We start from the raw sequence: 20,713 nt of genomic DNA, 5'->3' as shown, positions 1-20,713 counted from the left end.
AAGGAGAACATACCCCCAGGTAAAACTTCCCAGCCTCCTGTTACTACTAGTAGTAATCCCCCAGGTGGTGGGAGTGCCCCCAAGAATCTGGGTGCATTTACTTTGGGAGCTCCTGGGGACTCTGGCCTAACCAGGTCCCCAAACTTAGATACTCTTGTCTGTGAGACTGGCATGGGGTTTGCCAACTTCACAACTTGTCCCAACACTTTGGGCAAGTACAGACAGGAGCCCCTCATCAATGGTTCAAAAGTTGAGGCCTACAGAGACACAGGGGCTAGCATCACCATAGTGACTGAGAGCCTAGTCCCCTCAAGGCAACTTATACCTGGAGCCACATACCAGGTGATGAACATTGATGGAGTGCAGAGAGATCATCCCATAGCAGTGGTAAATCTCAGCTGGGGAGGTGTCACTGGCCACAAGAGAGTGGCAGTGTCACCAAACGTGCCTGTAGATTGCCTACTGGGGAATGGTTTGGAGATCTCAGCCTGGGCTGAGGTAGAGCAAGAAACCCATTTTAAAAATGGTAAATGGTAAATGGTCCCAACTTGGAAGGGTCCACTGACATCAGGGGCTCTGCCAGGCTAGGCCTGACTACCTCTGGGGCAGTTCCTTCACCAGGGGTCAGATTAGTTCCCTGAGGAGGCTGATCCTTTGCTAAAGTCTGGTGAGAGGGAGATTTCTCTTCCTCCTCAATACTCTCTGTCTGAGTGGAGTGATCCATAGTTTCAGGCTTCACAGCACTATTATCTGTTTGAGTAGAGGCTGAGACCATTACAGCCTTGCCAACCTTTTCAGGAAGGCACTCAGTTTGTGTTTGGGCTGTGACAGCCCTCCTATCCTGTTCTGGAAAGTCTGTCTGAGCCTGGGTAGTGGCTACCACTGCCCTTCCAACCTTTTCAGGGAGGAATGGTGCTTGGACTGGGGCTGTAGCTATTACTGCCCCACTAACTTTTCTGGATAGGCCTATCATCCTGGAGTGAGTTTCTTGCTCCACCTCAGCCCATGCTGAGAGTTCCAGGTCATTCTCCAGTAAGCAATCTACAGGTAGGTTATCTGTCACTGCCACTCTCATGGACCCTGTGACATTACCCCAGCTGAGCTTGACTACTGCCATGGGATGCCTTCTTTTCACTCCATGAATGTCTGTCACCTGATAACTGAAACCAGGGGTCAGTTGAGCAGAGGGGACCAGATGGTCAATCACCATGGTGATGCTGGCCCCTGTGTCTCTGAATGCCTCAACTTTCTGACCACTAACTAGGAGCTCTTGTCTATACTTTCCCAAAATGTGGGGACCAGTAGTGAAGTTGGCAAACCCCATGCCAGTCTCACAGACAAGAGTTGTGTCAGGGGATTTGGCTAGGCCATAATCCACCTGATTGCCCAAAGTAATGCCCACCACATTCTTGGGGGCACTCCCGCCACCTGGGGGATTACCACTAGTGGTAACAGGAGGTCTGGGAGTATTACCTGGGGGTATGTTTTCCTTATTGCTATTTTTAGGGCAACTGACATCACTTTTGTAATGGCCCACCTGTTTACAGGTATGGCAATAAGGCTTCTTCTGTTCTGAAGGAGTGTTCTGGGACCCACCACCCTTGTTGGAGTTTTGGGGCCCTTGGGAAGTCTTCTCTGTGGATTTATCCCCACCCGTCTCTTGAGGCTTGGTTGATTCCTTCTTTTGGTCACCACCCTGGTTCTTAGGCCTGACCCTGGTCCTGACCCATTTGTCTGCCCTCTTACCCAATTCATGTGGAGAGGTCAGATCAGAGTCTACCAGGTGCTGGTGTAATAACTGGTTCTGACAATTACTTAAGATTTGCTCCCTCGTAATTAGATTGTACAATCCTTTAAAATCAGTAACCTTACTACCCAGTAGCCAGCCTTCAAAAGCCTTAGTGGCACAATCAACAAAGTCAGTCCAACCCTGAGACTGAGTTTTCTGGGTGTCTCTGAACATCATCCTGTACTGTTCAGTGGTTAAACCAAACCCATCAACCAGTGTATTCTTCAGGACTTGGTAATTGTTAGCATCCTCTACTCTAGTAGTGAGGAGCTTATCTCTACCTTTACCTTCAAAGGAGAGCCACAAGATAGCTGCCCACTGACTTTGGGGAACACCCTGCACAGTGCAGGCCCTCTCCAAAGCAGTTATCCACTTGTGGATGTCATCCCCTTGTTTAAAGGGGGGCACTATCTTACTCAGGTGCCTTGTATCAAAACTCCTGTCCCTATTGCTAGGTGTATTGCTGCCACCAGTGGGAGTTGTCCCACTCAATTCTTGCTCTCTAGCAAAGGCAAGTCTCTCTTTGGCCAGGGCAAGTTCTTCCCTTTCAATCCTCAGATTGACCTCCCTTTCTTTAGCTTCATACACTCTCCTCTGACGGGATGTCATCCCTCTGTGAGAAGAGGTTCGAGAGCCATTGTTTCGAATGGATCTGTTAGAGCCTCTGGATAGAGACCTAACTCGTCCACTCCCAATGTTAAGCTGGCCTGAGAGGGACCCCAGGGGTCTCCTAGTGCCATCCTCATGCCTGCTTAAGTTGGACCTGGTTAGTCTGCTGACTTCTACCTGTCCCTTATCTGCCTCATCCCCAGATAATTCTAGATCCTCATCCTCCTCTTCACCTTCTGCAGAGAGATGGATAAGGTCAGGGTCACCTGTGGTTCCCTCTAGGGGAGGCATGTTCCCATCTGGATGAGAAGGGTCTGTGTTACAAGCCCTCGTAGCATCATAAGTCTCTAAGAGACCTATCAGAAAAGGAATTGTGGGGTTAGACCCCTGTTTTAGCTTCCTGAAGGTACACACTTGTCTCATCTCCTGGAAGCTAAGAGCAGCATATCTGGAAGTGACCTGTGGAAGGTCCACTGACACAAGGGGAGACTCAGAGTTTCCTCCTTTGTCTGACATGCTGATTCTAGTGTGGTGTAAGTGATGCACCTACCTACACTATGTGTTTGCCTACTGATCCCTTGCTAAGAGTTGTAGCCAAGGTGTGCTAAGCCTTGGGGAGCTACAACAGCTGGTTCAGTAGAACTCAGAGTATTCTAAGCTAAGTTATATGTACCTGAAGTACTTATGTGATCTTTCACAAGATATTCTTAGGATACGTGTGGTAAAACAACAGCAAGCTCAAATCCCAACCGCTGCTCACCAATGTGAGACGTTGGGCTGATATGCAGTGCTCACTATTCTAGTGAACACTATGTATCAGTCCAGACAACCCTTATTGATGATTGGTTGTAAGTCAACCTTATGGACCAGCTATCCTAGTAGCGTGGATACGAGCAGTCTAAGGCTAAAGACTTGAGAGGGCGTGTTAAGCCAGCTGTTATACCATCACATATACCCCTTGAACACCAAGTGAAAGGACACCACACAAGTGTTATGAAAATAAACAATGTATTTATTAGAATCACAACAGACCTGTACTCTTTATGAGGACAGGGTACTAAGCACAAAACAAAACTCTTACGAAAATACTTAAGTTAGCACAGTATATACAAATGCCCGAGGGGCACGGAAAACCATATACTCTGAAAGTGGAATGCGAAATTACTAGCAGGTAAGTACAGTACTAATAGGCTTTGGAATCGCTAGGTCTTGACTATAGAATCTTCAGATTACTTCTAGGAGGCCCAGGGGACTCGGGTGCAGAGTGTGCACTCTCACGCGTGATGCGGGACAAAGTCTATGGTAGCTAGATTTCACAAAGTTAGTGTTCTCGGGCGAACCCGACCTGGTAGGAGGAAAACGAAAGTGGATTCTGACCCTTGGATAGTGAGGCTATGCTGGGGCACCGAAATGCCGAAGTTACCTAGCCCAGGGGCTGCAGCTGCATAGGTCTCAAAAGACGTCGGGAATCCTCGTAGACGGACCAGGAGCCTGGAAGAAAGATGCTGGCAGGCGACCAGTGAAGAGAGTTCGAAGTGATCCAAGCCTGGATCTTGAAGATGGACGATACCTGAAAGCAGAGGGGACCATGTTCGTGACTACTAGCCAGTAGTCAGGTGGCACCAGGAGGGCACCGGATGGTAGTCACCTCGACTAGGTGAGTGGGCGACGCTGGGCTCTGCAGATCTCACGGACCAGGAGGCGTTGTCGGCGACCAGGATGGAGGAGCGAGCTGTCCCACGATGGATGAAGCTGTCGGCGTCGCTGGACCCAGGATTGGGCAACAAAGCCTTGGCTAATTCAAGCCCACGCGGTGGACCTAAAATGGCGTCTTGAGTGGACCAGGAGGGTCCGGGGTGCTCCTCTTTCGGAAGGGAGCAAGGGCCATTCTGGAGCAACCAGACCAGCAGCAGTGATGTCGTTGGGCGTCGTTAAGAAGGCCACAAGCCAGCGGGCTAGTAGCCAAACAACGCGGTGAGCAGCAAAAAGCAGAAGGGCCCCACGCAGATCGTGGAGATGCTGGGAGGCTGAACTTCGGTGCTGGAGCTGCTCAGGGTCGGGGCTTCTCGGACCCCAAAGCACTCACCAGAGGATCCCTCGGCGGTCGTGCTGGAAAGAAGTCGTGCAGTCTTGAAGATGGCCGGTCCCTCGAGGTCTCGTCGCACTCACGGTTCTCAGCTTTGCTGTAGAGGTGAGAGGTGCCAGGGAAGCCGGTTCTCGTCGAGCTGGGCAGTCGGATTCCGGAGGAAGGACTTGCAGCAGACCGCAGTGTTCTGAAGATGGTGCCTGCGGATGCAGGGTGACTACTCCTTAGTTACAAGGGAGAATCTTGAAGAAGAAATCTTGAAGTCCTTTCGCAGAAAGTTGTGTCTTGATTCCAAAGATGATCCAATTTGGAAGGGGGCCCGCTCCTAACTTTATACTAGGAAAAGGGGCTGACCCGGTGACTAGGTCCTGCCTATGGGTGGGACTAGGAGGGGGGTGGTTACACCCCTCTCCCATGCCGGACTTTCCCCAGGCCAGGGGCTGGTGTGCCCCTGGAACTGGTTCTGGCCGGCCTATGCGTAGTGAGCACCGGGGTGCCACTCAGCAGTCACCTTCCTGTAAAGCCCTGCCTACCCAGGATACACAAAACCCCGTCTGGGATGGTGCTAGCACCGCCCCTGACAGGAAACCCTTTGTCCAGGCTCTCCTCGCTGGAAGGACTCCCAGCAGCAGGAGTTCAGACTCGTGTCTGTGGTGGCAGCATCCATTTTGTGGAGCTGAGGCTTCGTTTAACTTTAACCGGGGTTCACAGTTACATACATGTCGTGTCCCTCTAGAAGGGTAGAATGCTAACCCCGTCGCCAGAATTGCGAGGGGTTAGTATTCCAATTCGTATGACACCTTACTCGACATGTTTCGATAAAGCCATACCAAAGATAGCATTTAACCGCGAGGATTATAATGCACTTAAGAGTATATGGTATGCGTTATCATGGAACAGCTATTAGGACTTGGTTCCGCAAGCTGCAAACGGGCTCAGCTCATGCCAGAGCACCATTTCACACGATTCCAAGCACTCTGCCTTCAGGATTGTCAAGGCCTGCCATAGGAGTGACTGATAGGAATCTGTGTGTCCATTTCTAGGGTTAGATATAGGTATACTATCTCTAAAGCAAAGGGTGAGTACACCAGCTTGCCCCAGCTGTCGTGCAGCCAGTTGTGTCAGATTTAGATGGCCATCCAGGGGTGGCATAATACATGCTTCAGCCCCTGGTAGGCCCTGGGTACACCTATGCCCTGAGTGACAGGGTCTGATAAGGTGGCCTAGTACCAATTGGAAATGTACCTAAGGTACATGGAATCCATTTTACAGAGAGAGCAGTAGGCCTGGGGTCCTGATTGGCAGGGTCCCAGGTCGACTATGTCAAAAACCAGCTAAAACACAGGGCAAAAAGTTGGGGGCAACCATAGTCAGGAGGTACCTTCCTACATGTAGTCCTAGCGATCCTAAAGCCTCTGGATCCAGTTACTTACCTGCTAGTATTTCGCATTCCACTTTTGTAGTATATGGTTTTTCGTGCCCCTCGAGCATTTGTGTAAACTGTGCGACTTTCAGTATTTCTTTAAGAATTTTGTATTGTGCTTAGCACCCTGTCCTCATAAAGAGTCCAGGGTTGTTGTGTTATAAATAAATATCCTTTTATTTTCATAACAACTTGTGTGGTGTCCTTTCACTTGGTGTTCAAGGGGTATATGTGATGGTATAACAGCTGGCTTAACACGCCCTCTAGAGTTTAGCCTAAAGACTGCTCTTGTCCATGCTACTAGGATAGCTGGTCTATAAGGTTGACTTACAACCAATCATCAATAAGGGTCGTTTGGTATGATACATAGTGATCACTAGAACAGTGAGCACTGCATATCAGGCCAACTTCTCACAGAAGGTACCTGTGGAACCAGTGTTTGCGGCTGAGATATCACCTGAGCCGGCAACTCTGGAGAAACCAGTGCAGGGGTCGTAGGGACCGGCAGGGCTTGCGTAGTCGGAATAGCAGCAGGCTGTGTACATCTGGATTTATAATCCTGCAGCATGTTGTGGAGATCTTGCAAGAGCGAAGATGGTACAGACACCATCTCTTGCCTCGTATAGTCCTGTGGCTGAGCAGAATGTTGATACCCATATTCCTGTAGGTACTCTCCATCAGAATCCGTCTCCTGACATTTCACTAGAAGCTGGGAAGGACTGTGTGCATAACCATACGAGTCCTGATCCTCCTCATCTGAGTCGTCATCATCCTCTTCTAACAGCAGAGCAGGAGGCAAGGGGGTAACCCTTCTCGGGGACGTCATGTCAGGTGTAATCCGTCTCATGGAAATAGTAATTCTTTCTGTCGCCGACAGTATCGTCGACGATCCCGTTGATGATAGAGTTGTTCCTGGTAATGCTGCCGTCGTCGAGATGGGCGGCGTAGACCGTCGACGCTCCTGCTGCCGTCGTCGTCAAAGTTGTTGTCGTCGAAGCACTCGACGACGATACTGTCGTCATCACCGCCGTCGACGAAACCTTTGTAGTCGCTGCCGCCGTCGATGCCGTCATCGACATCCTCGTCGACGTCGCTGTCACTGTCGTCGACGACCCCCTCGACGATGACGATCCCGTCAACGTCGATCGTACTGTCGACGAGCCCGTCAATGGCACTACTTTAGATTTGGGCTTCAACGCCTTCGTCGACGAAGCCTTCAGCTGCGCCATCGACGACTTGGAACTCTTGTCAGACTTCTCAGAAGACTGAGAAGATGGTTTCTTAAAGACTGGAGCAGTTTTTGTCCCAGAAGAAGGTGTAGATGGTCCCTCCCTCTCCTTTTCACCGTGGTGAGGAGTTTCGACTGGACCTTGACTCTCAGACTCTCTGGGGGTCTTTTTTGATGCCTTAGATGGACACTCCACAGAAGGAGAAGGGGAAACCCTACCCCTTTTGACTGACCTTCTTGTAGATGAGGCTGAAGAAGAGTCTTCACTGTCACTGGAGACGGTGTCCTTTCTGGACTTCAACTTCTGGAGCCAGGTAAGAAGCCTACCCTCACGGTCCCGGAGGGTCTTGGTAGAAAAGGTGCGGCAGATCTTGCAGTCTACAGCCTTATGATCAGGATAGAGGCAATATATACAATCTTTATGCCTATCCTCAACAAACAATCTTTTCTTGCCACAGGTGGAGCATGGCTTGAAAAGGGCCTTCTTCTCCTTTTCGGGAATCCTGGAAGGGACAGCCAACAATTCTGAAGAGAAATCCTGAAGAAAACACTTGAAGAGTTCAGATTGAGCAGAGCTCAAAGGAGACTCCCTAAGCACAACGTGCGGTAGAAAATCTGAGGCTCTGAGGTTCCTTCAGAAGGGTTCTATGGGGTGAGGCTCTTCTGATTGGCTGATGATTAGTTTGGTCTCTTTTACAAAAAGAGGCGGATATGCTACAAAAGGGAATGAGGCCTAGGCCTTTTCTTTCTCTTTTTTACCTACTGCTATGTTATGTTTGGTTATTGAGACTCCCATTCCGACTGGGAATGATACAAAAGCATGGGAATCTATGAAAGTTCTAATACTGGGGCAACTTAAGTACCCTCCAGATTGGCTACTGGTGTACCCTTATAGGATCCTGGTATGTGGTACTAATGTACCCAAGGCATAGCTACACCAGGGATCCCCCATGGGCTGAAGAAGGTATTATGCCACCCATGGGAGACCACTCAAATTATTACTACAGGGCTGCCAGTGCAGCCGGTGTAAGCTGGTGCTAGCACCACTTACCACAAATATAAGTTTTCTTATATCTAAGGTCACTGCACTTAAAACCTATAAGTCACCCCTAAGGTAGGTCTTTTAATCCTCCAGGCAGGGTGCTTGGCTATTGGTGTGAGGGTGCCCCTGCATGAGAAGGACACCCCTACAACCTTCGGAGTCCATTCTACCGGGTTGTAAGTGCATCAGCCATTACGATACATAGAATGGCCATGCGTCATTACGTGATGGCTATCTCTAAACTGGCTGTAACAAACCATATTGTGTTTGGTATCAAACATGTTGGAATCATACCTTCCACACCATAAATGGTGTGGGAGGTATGATTCCCTGCACTGTAAAGCTCTTTCAGGAGGCCCTCAGTGCTCCCAGTACCAGTCTTCTAAGACCGGAGAGCAAACTATGACTGCTGCCTACTAGAGACACAATTCTGCCCTCAAGCTCGAGCAGGGGAAGGCAGGACAATAGGTTTTCTGTCACAGGGAGGTGTCACCACCTCCCAGCCAGGACTTAGTGTATTGGGACAGGGTAGGGGTGCTTGCAAGCGCCATTAGACTGATTTGAGAAGGGCACATTTGATACCCTACTTGCGTAATCCATTTGAAACCAGTTCAGGGAGCCATTAGCTCCCGCTCTGGCAAGAACCTGGACAAAGCAATTTGGAGTATCTCCCCACTGTCCAGCCTCTCCTGTGGGAGGGACCCCTGAATCGTCCCAACCCCTTCCTTAGGGTACTTAAAGGCTTACCTGTGAGTGGGTCCCTAGATTTGACGTGGGATAAGATTCAGATGTGAAACCACTTCAACTTCAACTGTCTGGGCACTCTGGAGTTCGCTGGAGTTAGCTTTGGGAACCAAAACTGCAATTGGGGAGGCTCCTGCTGCTCCTGGTTTCGTCATCCTGCAAGTCTTCTGTAACGCCTATGCCTGTGCTCCATAGAGGTTCTTCACAAGGCCTGTGGACATCTAAGACACCCAAAGGAATCTCCTTTGGAGTAAAGGAGTCACTCCCCTGCATTTGAAGGCACCGCAACAAAGCTGACCGGTCTGCTGTTTCTGAGCTCCTACGGACTCTGAAAGGTTCAGCAACATAGGTGGTGGTTCTGCAACTCTCTGGAGCCCTGCCCTGTCTTAATAGCAAGTTTGAAGCCAGTATCCCTCTTTGGAACTGCTGGAGCAGTACCCATATGCACCGTGTCGACTTGCCATTGCCAAGGCTTGTTGAATCTCTCCTCCAGAGATCTTCAGGCTCCAAGAAGCTCCAGCCTCAAGAGTCTCCTACAGCCAACGTCTTCGCCTGCACAGCACCTTTGCACCGTGGGCCTTCGTCCTTTGGTGTGCTGCATGAGGTACTCTTGCGACTCCAGTGCCTCGGGCTGGTGGGTCCTCTAGAGGGTCTTCTTTGGCTCCAGTGGGCTCCCCTGCTTGCTCGGGCCTGCTCTGACTTACCTGCTCGTGGTGAGTCAATTGGACCTTGCTGTTCCCGGCACTGCACCACTTTCGACGACTACGTTGGTTGCTGCTGCCAAGGCTTGATGGTGCTCCTGCCAGACACTAAACCCTTGGTTCTTGAAATCTGACATTGAACAGCTTGTCAATGGCTCCTAGTTTTCCTCAGTTTTGCCTGGTCCGTACAGCTGCAACTTCAAGGACACCGTCTTCTCTACTGCATCCTCGATATCTGTGGGCATTCCTCTTCCATGCCTCCTTGTCACTCCTGAGTGACCCCTCTGCTTGCAGGTACCTCTTATCTTGAATCCACTGTTGGGTTCCACTGGACACTTTCATCTTCTTCACCAGCGGCATCTTTTCTGAAGTCCTTCATTGTGGTCTACTGCGTTTCCGATGTCACTTCCCACCTATGCACCCGGCTTCCATGGTGTAGGTATCCTGGTTCCTGGGGTATCCATCTTCCACAGCCTTTTTTCCAGGGTCACTGGGACGGATCCTTCTTCTTTAAAACTGCTACCGCGACAAACCCATGGCCTTACATTGAGTATGCGGTCGTGTTCACTCACTGCACACGGCCTCTGTGGAGTTCCTAGATACTCTACGTTTTCTGGGTCCAGTCTTGACTTAAGTCGTGGTTCGCATTCCACTATTCTAGTATATGGTTTATTCTCTCTGGGAGACAACTTTGTAAATGTGCTAATTACGTGTTCTATTTTCTAAGTATTGTGGTTATATCTCTGGGTAGGCGATATTGCAATGTATTAGTGTGTGTTAATAATAAGTACATATTTTTATAACTACACTGTGTGGTTCTTTTTCACTTAACCTGCACCATAAGATTAGGTTCTGGTAAAACAAGCTGCTTTACACTTCTTCTGGACTAAGCCTGAAGGCTGCTCTCCACAGCTACCTCTTAAAGAGCTTTCTAAGGTTGTCTAAGACCACTGAAATCACCATTCTGGGTGTCTAGATCAGTGCAGGGTACTACACTTACATGAGTGAGCACCATATACTAAGCCAGCCTCCTACAGCAACCTAAATCATATGAAGGCTTTCAAGACATGCTGGCTCATTTTTTTTTTACGGTTTCTGTATAACGCTAAATGTGTCATTGACTGGTAGCATCCTGACAACTTAGTTGGAGCGTCTTGTAAGGCAGTAAGGAATACATATGTGAAAGAGAGTGCATGTACTTGCTATATTTAAGTGGCCAGGATCATCTCAGGAAGCAAACAAAGACATGGATTCATTGAGGATGGGCAAATCGATGAATCGTAGCTGGCCTAATCATCTTTATAGAGGGTAAATATACATATGGACAGCAGTACCTGAGGGATCTCTATACATAAATATGGGTTCATGTATAATGTGGTCAGGGTACTGGATCCTTTACATGCCTTGATGTATGTTCATAGCACAAGCGGATATGAGGATGTTCTTCGCTGTTGGGGGAGGTCAGTCTGGGAAGAATATATTCACAGACCACAGAGAGGGTTCTTAAGAGCAAGCAACCCCAGTCTTGGTTCTTACGTAGATGTTTAGTGGTTAGAGGAGTAGCCATTAGAGATAAAAAATAATTTACTAGTGGTTAGAGGAATAGCCATTAGAGATAAAAAATAATTTACTATGCAGCTGCATAATTCCAAGAAGAACTATCTGCCTCCAGAGAATTCAAGGGGTGTTCACTATAACTGGTGAGCTCCAGTAAGAACAATAGTTACTTACCTGTATTCTGTGGTTCTTCTCCAGTATTGGGGTGTCTATCATAGATTCACATGCCTGAATCAGAGTAGATAGCAGTACCCCAATAATGCTTGGGAGACGCTATTTGTAACACTATCTGCTTATATCAAGCATTTTCAGTCATGATTTTTCTCAATTTAGTAGTAGTAAAGTTAGTAGTCCTAACTTTACTACTACTAAATAGAGTAAAATCCTAATTTTAAGACTTTCGGTATTCACAGAAGGCATTTAGGCATCCTAAAGTTAGGAGTCCTAACTTTACTACTACTAAATTGAGAAAAATCCTAATTTTAAGACTTTCGGTATTCACAGAAGGCATTTAGGAGTCCTAAAGTTAGTAGTCCTAACTTCTGTGAATACCGAAATGAGTAAGTTCATTCTGTGAATACCAAAAGTAGTAAGTGCATTCTGTGAATGCCAAAAGTAGTAAGTTCATTCTGTGAATCGGGCCCTATGTCTTTATTGTAGCAGGTGCTCGCGCGTTAGCCAGTATCTCCTTACAATCCGCAGGAATATTTAGGTGAGCGAATTCAAGGTGCTCCGGCGCTAAGCAGCTAATTTCAGAGAAGCAGGACCCGGATGGCAAATTTGACCATTCTGAATGGACAGGAGATTCGGTACTGGTCGAAACTGAATTGGATCGCACTCTGACAGGAGAAGAAGTTCGGTGAACCAGAATTGGCGACGCCATCTGGGAGCAATGAGAATTACGCAACAAGGTTCTTTCTTCATCTTCCTGAGAACTCTGGGAACCAACGGTATCGTAGGAAAGGCATAAGCATATGTTTGAGACCAGTTGAGCGAAAACGCATTACCCTGAGAGTCCTTGTAGGGAAGCCAGCTTGCAAAGAATAGGCATTTGCTGTTCTTCTTGGTCGCAAAGAGTTCCAGATCGGGATGACCCCACTGCTGGAAAATTCGATCCACCGTCGGCTGATGCAGTTCCCATTGGTGGGTGGACACCGTTGACCTTCTGAGGGTGTCCGCCAGAACATTTGAAACTCCCGGCACGTGAACTGCCAAGAGATTGATCCTGTGTCGTATCGCCCAAGCCCAGATTTCTTTGGCTTCCTGAGACAGAAGAACCGACCTCGTTCCTCCCTGTTTAAGTAATGCATAATTGTAGTATTGTCCGTGCGAACCAATACTGTGGCCCCTAGAATGATTGTACGAAAGGACTTGAGGGCTAAGAAGATGGCTCTTAGTTCCAGCAGATTGATGTGCCATGTCCTTTGTTGAGGGCTCCATTTCCCGCTGACCTTCAGCCTTCGAAGATGTGCTCCCCAACCCACGAGGGATAAGTCTTTGGTGATAGTGTAATTCGGCGTCTCTTGAAGGAATGCACAGGCCTTCTTTAGAGTTCTTTCTTGATCCCACCAGAGAAAAGCCTCCCGCATCCGAGGAGCGATTTGAATGAGATCTTCGAATGAACCTGAGACTTGTAAACATTGCAGGATGAATTCCTCTTGAAGGGGCCTCATTCTGAGGCGGCAATTTGATATCAACGAGATGCAAGAAGAGACCATTCCTAGAAAGGACTTGAACTGTCAGACTGAAACTGGCCTTCTTGATAGTAACATGGGAGCCTTGTCTTGAATTCTCTTTTGCATTTCGTCCAATACGAAAGCTTGAACTAGTTGTGTGTCCAAGGTTGCTCCTAACAACGTTTGCCTTTGTGACTTGTCGAGGTTGATAGAAAGACCCAGCGATTGTAAGAAACAGACATCTTTGGACATGGATGTTTGTGTCTGAGAAAGAATTCGCCTTGATAAGACAATCGTCCAGGTAAGGAAATATTTGAATCCCCTCCACCCGGAGGTGCGCTGCTACTGGAGCTAGGACCGTCTTAAACACCCTGAGTGCCGATCTTAGTCCAAAGGGAAGGACCTTGAACTGAAAATCCCTGCCGCAGGAACTTTCTGTGACCGGGCAAAATGGGAACGTGGAAGTACGCATCTTGAAGGTCCAGGGTGGCCATGTGATCCCTTGCTGACAGAAGATGACATATTTCCTGAAGCGATAACATTTGAAATGAGTTTCTTCAGATACTTGTTGAGGGAACGAAGGTCTAGAATTGGACGCCATTCTCCGGATTTCTTCTTTATCAGAAAGAATCGTGAATAGAATCCTGTTCCTCTCTGCCCTCGAGGGACTTTTTCGCTCGCTCCTTTTTGCAACATCAAATTTATCTGGGAAAACAACTCCTTGAGATGAGCTGGAGGAGGGCCCTTTGGAGGGACATTTGGAGGAAACTTTTCGACGTCTAGAGCATGGCCCCTGGCTACGATGTCTAGGACCCATCTGTCCGATGTTATTGAGGACCAGTTTGAATAACATTTGAGATTCTTCCTCCAACTTTTACATGGGGCTGCGGCACTAGGGGTGGCAGGTAATGATACTCATTGCCTCTTATTGGAATTGTAGGAAGGTTTCTTCTTATTCTGAGTATAGGATGTGTTGCGCTGGCCATATGATTGGTAACGTTGCAATTGGTAGCGCTGATTCCCTTGATAAGATCTGTAGGAAGATTGCTGACTATAGCTTCTTCGATTAGAGGACGATCCACGTCCTCTCGCACCCCGAAAGGGCGGCTTCCGAAACTGCAAGGTGCCAAGAGATCTGGCTGTTTCTGTGTCCTTTTTAATGGTTTGCAAGGCTTCTTCTACATGTGGGGCAAACAAAGCCTCCCGATCGAAGGGCATGTCCAGAATCTTAGCTTGCACCTCTTGGCAAAACGAAGTAGCCTTTAACCAGCCTTGTCGACGTAGGACAGCAGCCCCCCCGCCAGCCCGCCAGCTGCCTGAAACCAGTGGAAGCCACATCCACTGCAGAGTCGATAATTTCTGCCGAGATCAGTTCTCCCTCTTGCAGTATCTTCAGAGCTTCGGATTTTGAAGGCTCCGGAAGCATGTCTATGTACGGTGAGATATCTGACCACATTTTTCGGTCGTACCGACCCAGAATGGCTAGAGAATTGGCCGCAAGGACCGTTGTCGCTGCCATCGTAGAGACTCGCTTCTCAATCGAGTCCAGTCGCCTGCCGTCTCTGTCAGGTGGGACTGTGATCGGGGATGATGGATTCCTAGCCTGTCTTTTGGCAACCTGCACGATCAGGGAATCCGCCTTTGGATTTCCTATAAGGCATGCTGGAGACTTGTCAGGCGCTTTATATTTTTTGTCCAGACGTGGAAAGACTGGAGGAATAGATGCAGGATTCAACATCACCTTTAATCCCTCTTTCCTTATAAAGTCTATAATGGGAATCGCCCGCACCTGTCTCCTTGGCTGGTCTTTAAAGTCATGGAGGAAGCATTCCTCTTTCTTAGTTTCCATAGGGATAAGGAAACGATGGGTTGCTCTCTCCATAAGAAGGTGAAAGCCTCCAATGTTCACTGGAGGTGAAAAGGCAGGAACCGGAGGTGAAGGAGAAGGTGTCCGGATTTGATATTCATCCCACTCCGACAACAGAGATCTGTCATCTACCTCACCTTCCTCTCTCTCTTCATCATCTGAAGAGTGTGCTTCTGCAGAATGATGAGAAATCACTGGTGAAGGAGGTCTAGGAGACCTGAATTCTGATGTGGAAGCCTGCGCCACTGGTGGAGGAGGCACGGAGTCCGCTGATTCAGATGGCGGGAAACGACGGTAATAATCGTCCAGCATATGCTGAAGATTGGTTAATAAGGCTATAGGCATTTGAGTTGTTGGGATATTAGCAGCAGGTGATGCCACATGTTCAGGCGAAGGTTGATCATCCTGATCTTCTTCTTGGTACTTACTAAATAGTTCTGAAGGACTTGTAGCTGTTCCAAACCTATCATCCACATCATAATCTTCCTCACTGTCCTCTGAGTCCAGCAATTTGTCAGGAACCTGTAGACGTACCTTATGTGGAGAAAGAGGCAATGGAGATAAGGGTTCAATCACAGAACCACATCTCTGTAGCAAAGAAGGCTTCGTCGTAGACGGCGTAGACGATAAAGCTGTAGAAGGTGACCAAACTTGTATTTCCTTAGAAGTATACAATTTTTGCGTCAACGGAAGAGTCGTCGACGAAGGAATAACTCCTGTAGTTGATAACGTCGACAAAGGCGTGGTCGTCCATATAATTGCCTTCGACAACGAGGAGGGCTTCGTCGATGACGTGGTCTCCGTCGACGATTTGGTCATCGACGATGTAGTTCTCGTCGACGATGAGGAGGTTGTCGACGACGATGGAGAGGCCGTCGACGAGGTCGTCATCGATGAAGCCATCGTCGACAAGATCTTTTTGGTCTCGGTCGTCGACGGCACGCCGACGATAGGAGTAGATGCAGCTTCTTTTGTCAACTATATAGGTTTTACCGAGACGTAGACCAGCGTCGACGGGGATGACGCAGACGACATGATCATTTCAGGTTTAGGTGATGAAAAAGTTACAGTCGATGTGGAAGTTGCATCGACGGAAATCTTCGTTGACGAAGGGGTCATCGACAACAGGGTCTTCTTCTGAGGAAGAATTTTCTCAGAAGTTGGTTTTGGAGGCAAAATCTTGACCGATCTTCTCGGGGGCGTGGAAGGCAAAGGTTTGCTCTTGACAGGAGGAGTAGTCTTAGAAGTGGAAGGCCTCTCGGACCATTTAGAAGTTTGCTGTTTCTTCACAACCTTGGCCCCAGGAGAAGATAAAACCTCCTCAGCAGCTCTCTTCCTAGAGGCCACAGATGCCCCATAGGCAATACTACCTACCTCAGAAACTGGATTGTCCAGGTCCTTAAACTTCTGTAGCCACAGAAGTAAGCAGCCCTCAATATCCCTGAGGGTCTTTTGAGGGAAGGTCCTGCATATCTTGCAGTCCTTCACTTGATGATCCGGATACAGGCAGTAGATGCATATCTTGTGGGGATCTTCTGAGAAAAGCCGGAGCTTACCACAAGATTCACAAGGCCTGAATAATGATTTCTTAGAGGAAAACTTCCTAAAAGTAAGAAATCCTGAAGAAACTTTAGAAGAACTGAGCAGAGCTCAGGGAGACTCCCTTCACACGATGTGTGGTAGAAAATCTGAGAGACTGAGCCTCTGAGGAGAACATTCAGGTGGGTGATGTCGCCTGATTGGCTGCAGTTTGGACTATGTATAATGACTATGATAGTCATATATGTGGAACTTTTTTCTTGGTAGCTTTGGGCTACTTTACTTCCTGGTTTCTTGTTACCAAGGTTTTTGGTTGTTATGGGCAGATTTATTGCTTTTTTATATACCGTGGGACTCCCACTCCGACGACGGGGAATGATTCAGGCATATGAATCTATGAAAGACACCCCAATACTGGAGAAAGATTGATTACAGGCTGAACCTGGATTTTTTTTGCAGGCTACCCCAAGGCTGATAGCACTGGGCCTGAGTTAGTCTTCAGACTTGTGAACACCAGGTCTACTGGTCCATCATACCTGTCAGCTCATTAACATTTGGGGGGTGCCACTCTTTAATTATCTCTATTCATCTGCCTGAAAAAAAAATGCCAGCATAGATTTTATTGGGTCTCCCACTATTCAACTCTACATGAGGGTTCAAAAAAAGTTGTCATTCTCCATTCACCTTAATGGGCACCCTCTTAAAGAACTGGCTTCACCTTCCTTTGTGAGTCAAGATTTTGACAGGTTTGTGTGCTGTGCCCCCGGGACCAATCCTGCTTTTGCAGGGATTTGAGGAGGGGTGGAGGCCATCTAAGAGAATCTTGAAGGGGTCTGAGGAGGTGGTGGCCATCTCAGGAGAACCTTGGAGGGGTCTGAGGAGGTGGTGGCAGCCGTCATAGGGGAACCTTGGAGCGATCGAAGGTGGTGGCCATCTTAGGAGAACCTTGGGGCTTGAGGGTGTTCCATGGCACCACCTGTGTGTAACACACAACCATGATGACACCAGTTGACTGCTGCATAACACCTTACCTTTGAAACTTCCTTATTCATCTCGTCCATGTCTCGCTCCTTTACTGCCTCCATTGTGGTGAGGTCATTTTCCAACATGGCAGCAGGCTCATATTTGTCTTGTCCAGCCTGCAGTGAAACAAAACACTCAAAAATAAATATGCTGATAAAATTAAAAGATAAGAAATGTAAACATTAAGCATAATGTTACATCTTACATGTTTTGTATTTTATTTTTAGCATTGAAACATAGGCTCCCAGATCCCACTCTGCAGCCCCTTTGAGAGGTAGGAAGTCAGAAGACGCGACCAAATGTGCACTCAGAACTAAATTACTGTGCAAAAAAATCTTCAATGCATGACATAATTATAGGTAGGATTCCCAGTGAAGCCAGAAATCCACCATTGGTGGAAAAGAATGGCTCTCGCCCTGCCTTGGGACCTGCTGCTTCTGACATCGCTGCACATATTTGTGTGAAAAAGAGCAGTGCTCACTGGGCCGGGCGAAAAAATACAAAACGTCTGCCTGGGATGGGGCTCCATCTACCTGGATGGCAGCTGAGGCTGTGTGCGCAAGGCCAGGCTGATACCCCTTCCTGTCCCTGCATGGCCCGCTGGAGGCTTAATTTAAACATCTCTGTGTTATTTAGGCAACGGGACTCATGCCTCCTTAGAGGCCACAGGACCACCCTTGAGGTTGCCTAGGTCACACTGAGCTGTGGCACAGGAAGGGTAGTTGTCAACAAAGGGCTCTTGGCATCCATGTGTGCCTCAGAGACACATATATGCCAACAAACCTTATTCAGCAAGAGACTCCACATCTTTTTTAAACCCAGTATGGCTTAAATTAACCTGTCCCCGCCTAAAATATCCAAAGAATTAATGCAAGTCGTCGGAGAAAAACAATTCCCCCGATTTTTTTTACACTCCCGCTATTTACAAATACATAGATATTGATGGCATATAGGAACATCGAGACATTCGAGACACTTGGGGGTGGAGTAATTAGAGGTAAATGGTTCCCATCTATTTCCTTAAGGGCTTTTATCTCATCTTGTATAATAGCTAATCATTGATGTAGGGCTACCATAAGTGCGTACATTTCTGTGCTCTCAGTCTGGGTCTCAACTTCCCTACTACTAGCTTTCAGCTGGGTCTCATGGGGAACATCACATGTTTGTATTACCTGATCTTCCTCTTGCCGAGTTTCTAGCAATGAATATCTGTTAGAGCAGATTACTGTTGGAGCCTCATAGTTTGACTGTCTTACTGGGCTAGGCACTACTGTCCCTGATGTGTCAGTGGGAGTCTAGCAATATTTGGCTTAATCTGTTTGTTATAATATGAGGATATCTTTTTAGTGCCATTAGATGGTAAGTCCCTATCACCAGCTAAGATTGTTTCCACCTCTTCAATTAAGTCGTTGACTGCTGCTAATGTGCAGCTATCAGCTGCTGACTTAACTGGCTTAAAGAGTTTTGCCAGCTTCTTCTTTCCCGCCACAACCTCTACAGCCTTCCTCTTGCTCACTGTCACTAAGGTATGCCCCTGGGATATTTCGTTTCAGCTATCAACTGAGCAACTTAATCAGTCAACCTTTATTGTAAAGACAAGACTGAGAGTGACAAGATCATAAGTTCAGGTCCCCCCCAAGTATAACCGTATAATGGAGTTCAGATGGTGCGTTCCTTCCGAGCTGATGCCCGGGGTAGGGACAGCGCTTGTACCAGTAGGTAGTAGAATGGCGAACGATTACAACAAACTCCCGCGTATCCCCTGGGCTACCAAAAGCGGGGTGCTGTAGACCTGACTTTCATTAACAACCACAGGGGCTGTCCAAAAACCCGAACCCGGGACAATCAGTTATTACATCAAACAATAGGTTCCCTTCCTTCTATCTATTTATTTTTATTTAAAACACTTGTAGAGCGCATCTGTCACCTGGCAGGTATCCTGGCGCTGAGAGCTTACTCCTAAACAGGAAGCAATGGGAGACAGTTAGGGGAATAAAACGTGACGAGGAATTAGGGGAAGAGCCACGTTTTAATTCGCTTTCTGAAAGGCAGGAGCTGAGGAATTTGACGAATGTCGACGGGCAGACTGTTCCAAAGCTTAGCAGCAGCCACTCTGAAAGATCTTCCCCCGGTCCTTACCTTGTTAAATCTGGGTACCGTCACAAGGCAGGCTGTGGTGGATCGTAGAGTTCTGGTGGGGATATACCAGGAAAACATTTTTTGTAGGGATCTGGGGCCCGATCCGTGTAGTGCCTTAAAGACCAGGCAGAGAGCCTTAAAAGCTATTCGTTGCTTCAGAGGGAGCCAGTGTAGCTCGGCTAAGGCTGCTGTGGCCGAGGATCTCCTGGTCCAACCAAGGGCCAACTTGGCCGCCGCCGACTGGACTCTTTGGAGTCTGTCCAATAGTACAGCTGGGGACTCGAGCAGGAGAGTATTACAGTAGTCTAGGCGACTAAGAATAGTGCACCTGACTATCAGTGCTCGGGCCTGGGCGGGGAGTAGTGGCATGATTTAACGTAAAGAACGCAGAAGGGCCGAGCAGGTGGAGACTGGTTTAGCTTCCAAGCTGAGATTGTTGTTTAGCATAACACCCAGATTGCGGACACTGGTAACCGGTTGTGGTTTTTCTGGGTTTTCCGGGGGCCAGAACTCCGCAGGAAATAGGCGAGGGATTCGGCTCCCGGGACAGAACAAGACCTCGGTCTTAGAGGAATTGAATTGCAAGGAATTCAAATGTAGCCAGCCGGCTGTGTCTCTTAAGCAGTCATGGAATGCTTCCATGGGGATTGAGTCTTCCCCCTCCCATGAAAGGATGAGCTGGGTGTCGTCCGCGTAGTTTACTGTTGTCATTCTGTGGGTTTTGATTAAGGTGACCAATGTTTTAAATAAACGTTAAAAAGGATCGGACTGATGGATGAGCCCTGGGGTACACTGTGAGGGACTGGGGAGAAGGCGGATTGAAAAGGGGGGAGGGATACAGCCTGTTTCCTATCTCTGAGGTATGAATGGAACCAGAGCAGGGCAGTGCCGTCGACCCCTGCCTCTCTCAGCCTCTTCAGCAGAATCACATGGTTAACCGTATCGAATGCGGCAGACAGGACCAATAAGATCAAGGCCACTGCGTGGCCCCTGTCTGCACGCATACGAAGTTCTTCCATGGCTGTAAGCACTGCTGTTTCGGTGCCATGGGCTGGACGAAATCCGAATTGGAAATCGTCCAGAACGTGATTCTGCTCAAGATGTGTCGAGAGACAGGAGCTAACCCAGCGTTCCATCACTTTCGCTGGAAAGGGTAGAAGCGATATAGGTCGAAAGTTGGAAAGACACTCTGGGTTCAAGGTGGGTTTTTTCAGCAGCGGGGTGATGAGTGCATGCTTCCAGGGGGTGGGGACGAGTCCACAGCATAGAGATTGGTTACAGATCTTACGG

General features: G+C 48.2%; 1 protein-coding gene across 1 annotated transcript in view; it reads right to left on the bottom strand.

Moving 5' to 3' along the window:
- LOC147699077 (sodium/potassium-transporting ATPase subunit alpha-1-like) overlaps positions 1-20,713 on the bottom strand; it is a 3,282,495-nt gene that overhangs the window by 2,721,201 nt on the left and 540,581 nt on the right. Inside the window, exon 6 of the mRNA XM_086936300.1 lies at positions 17,293-17,400. Within this exon, the coding sequence (XP_086792426.1) occupies positions 17,293-17,400 (108 nt within the window). The remainder of the gene's footprint in view (positions 1-17,292; positions 17,401-20,713) is intronic.

Source organism: Lissotriton vulgaris, chromosome 8 (genome assembly GCF_964263255.1).
Source record: "Lissotriton vulgaris chromosome 8, aLisVul1.2, whole genome shotgun sequence".
Taxonomy (NCBI): domain Eukaryota; kingdom Metazoa; phylum Chordata; class Amphibia; order Caudata; family Salamandridae; genus Lissotriton; species Lissotriton vulgaris.
Note: the sequence above shows the minus strand (reverse complement) of the source record. Positions and strands in the feature narration are given on the sequence as shown.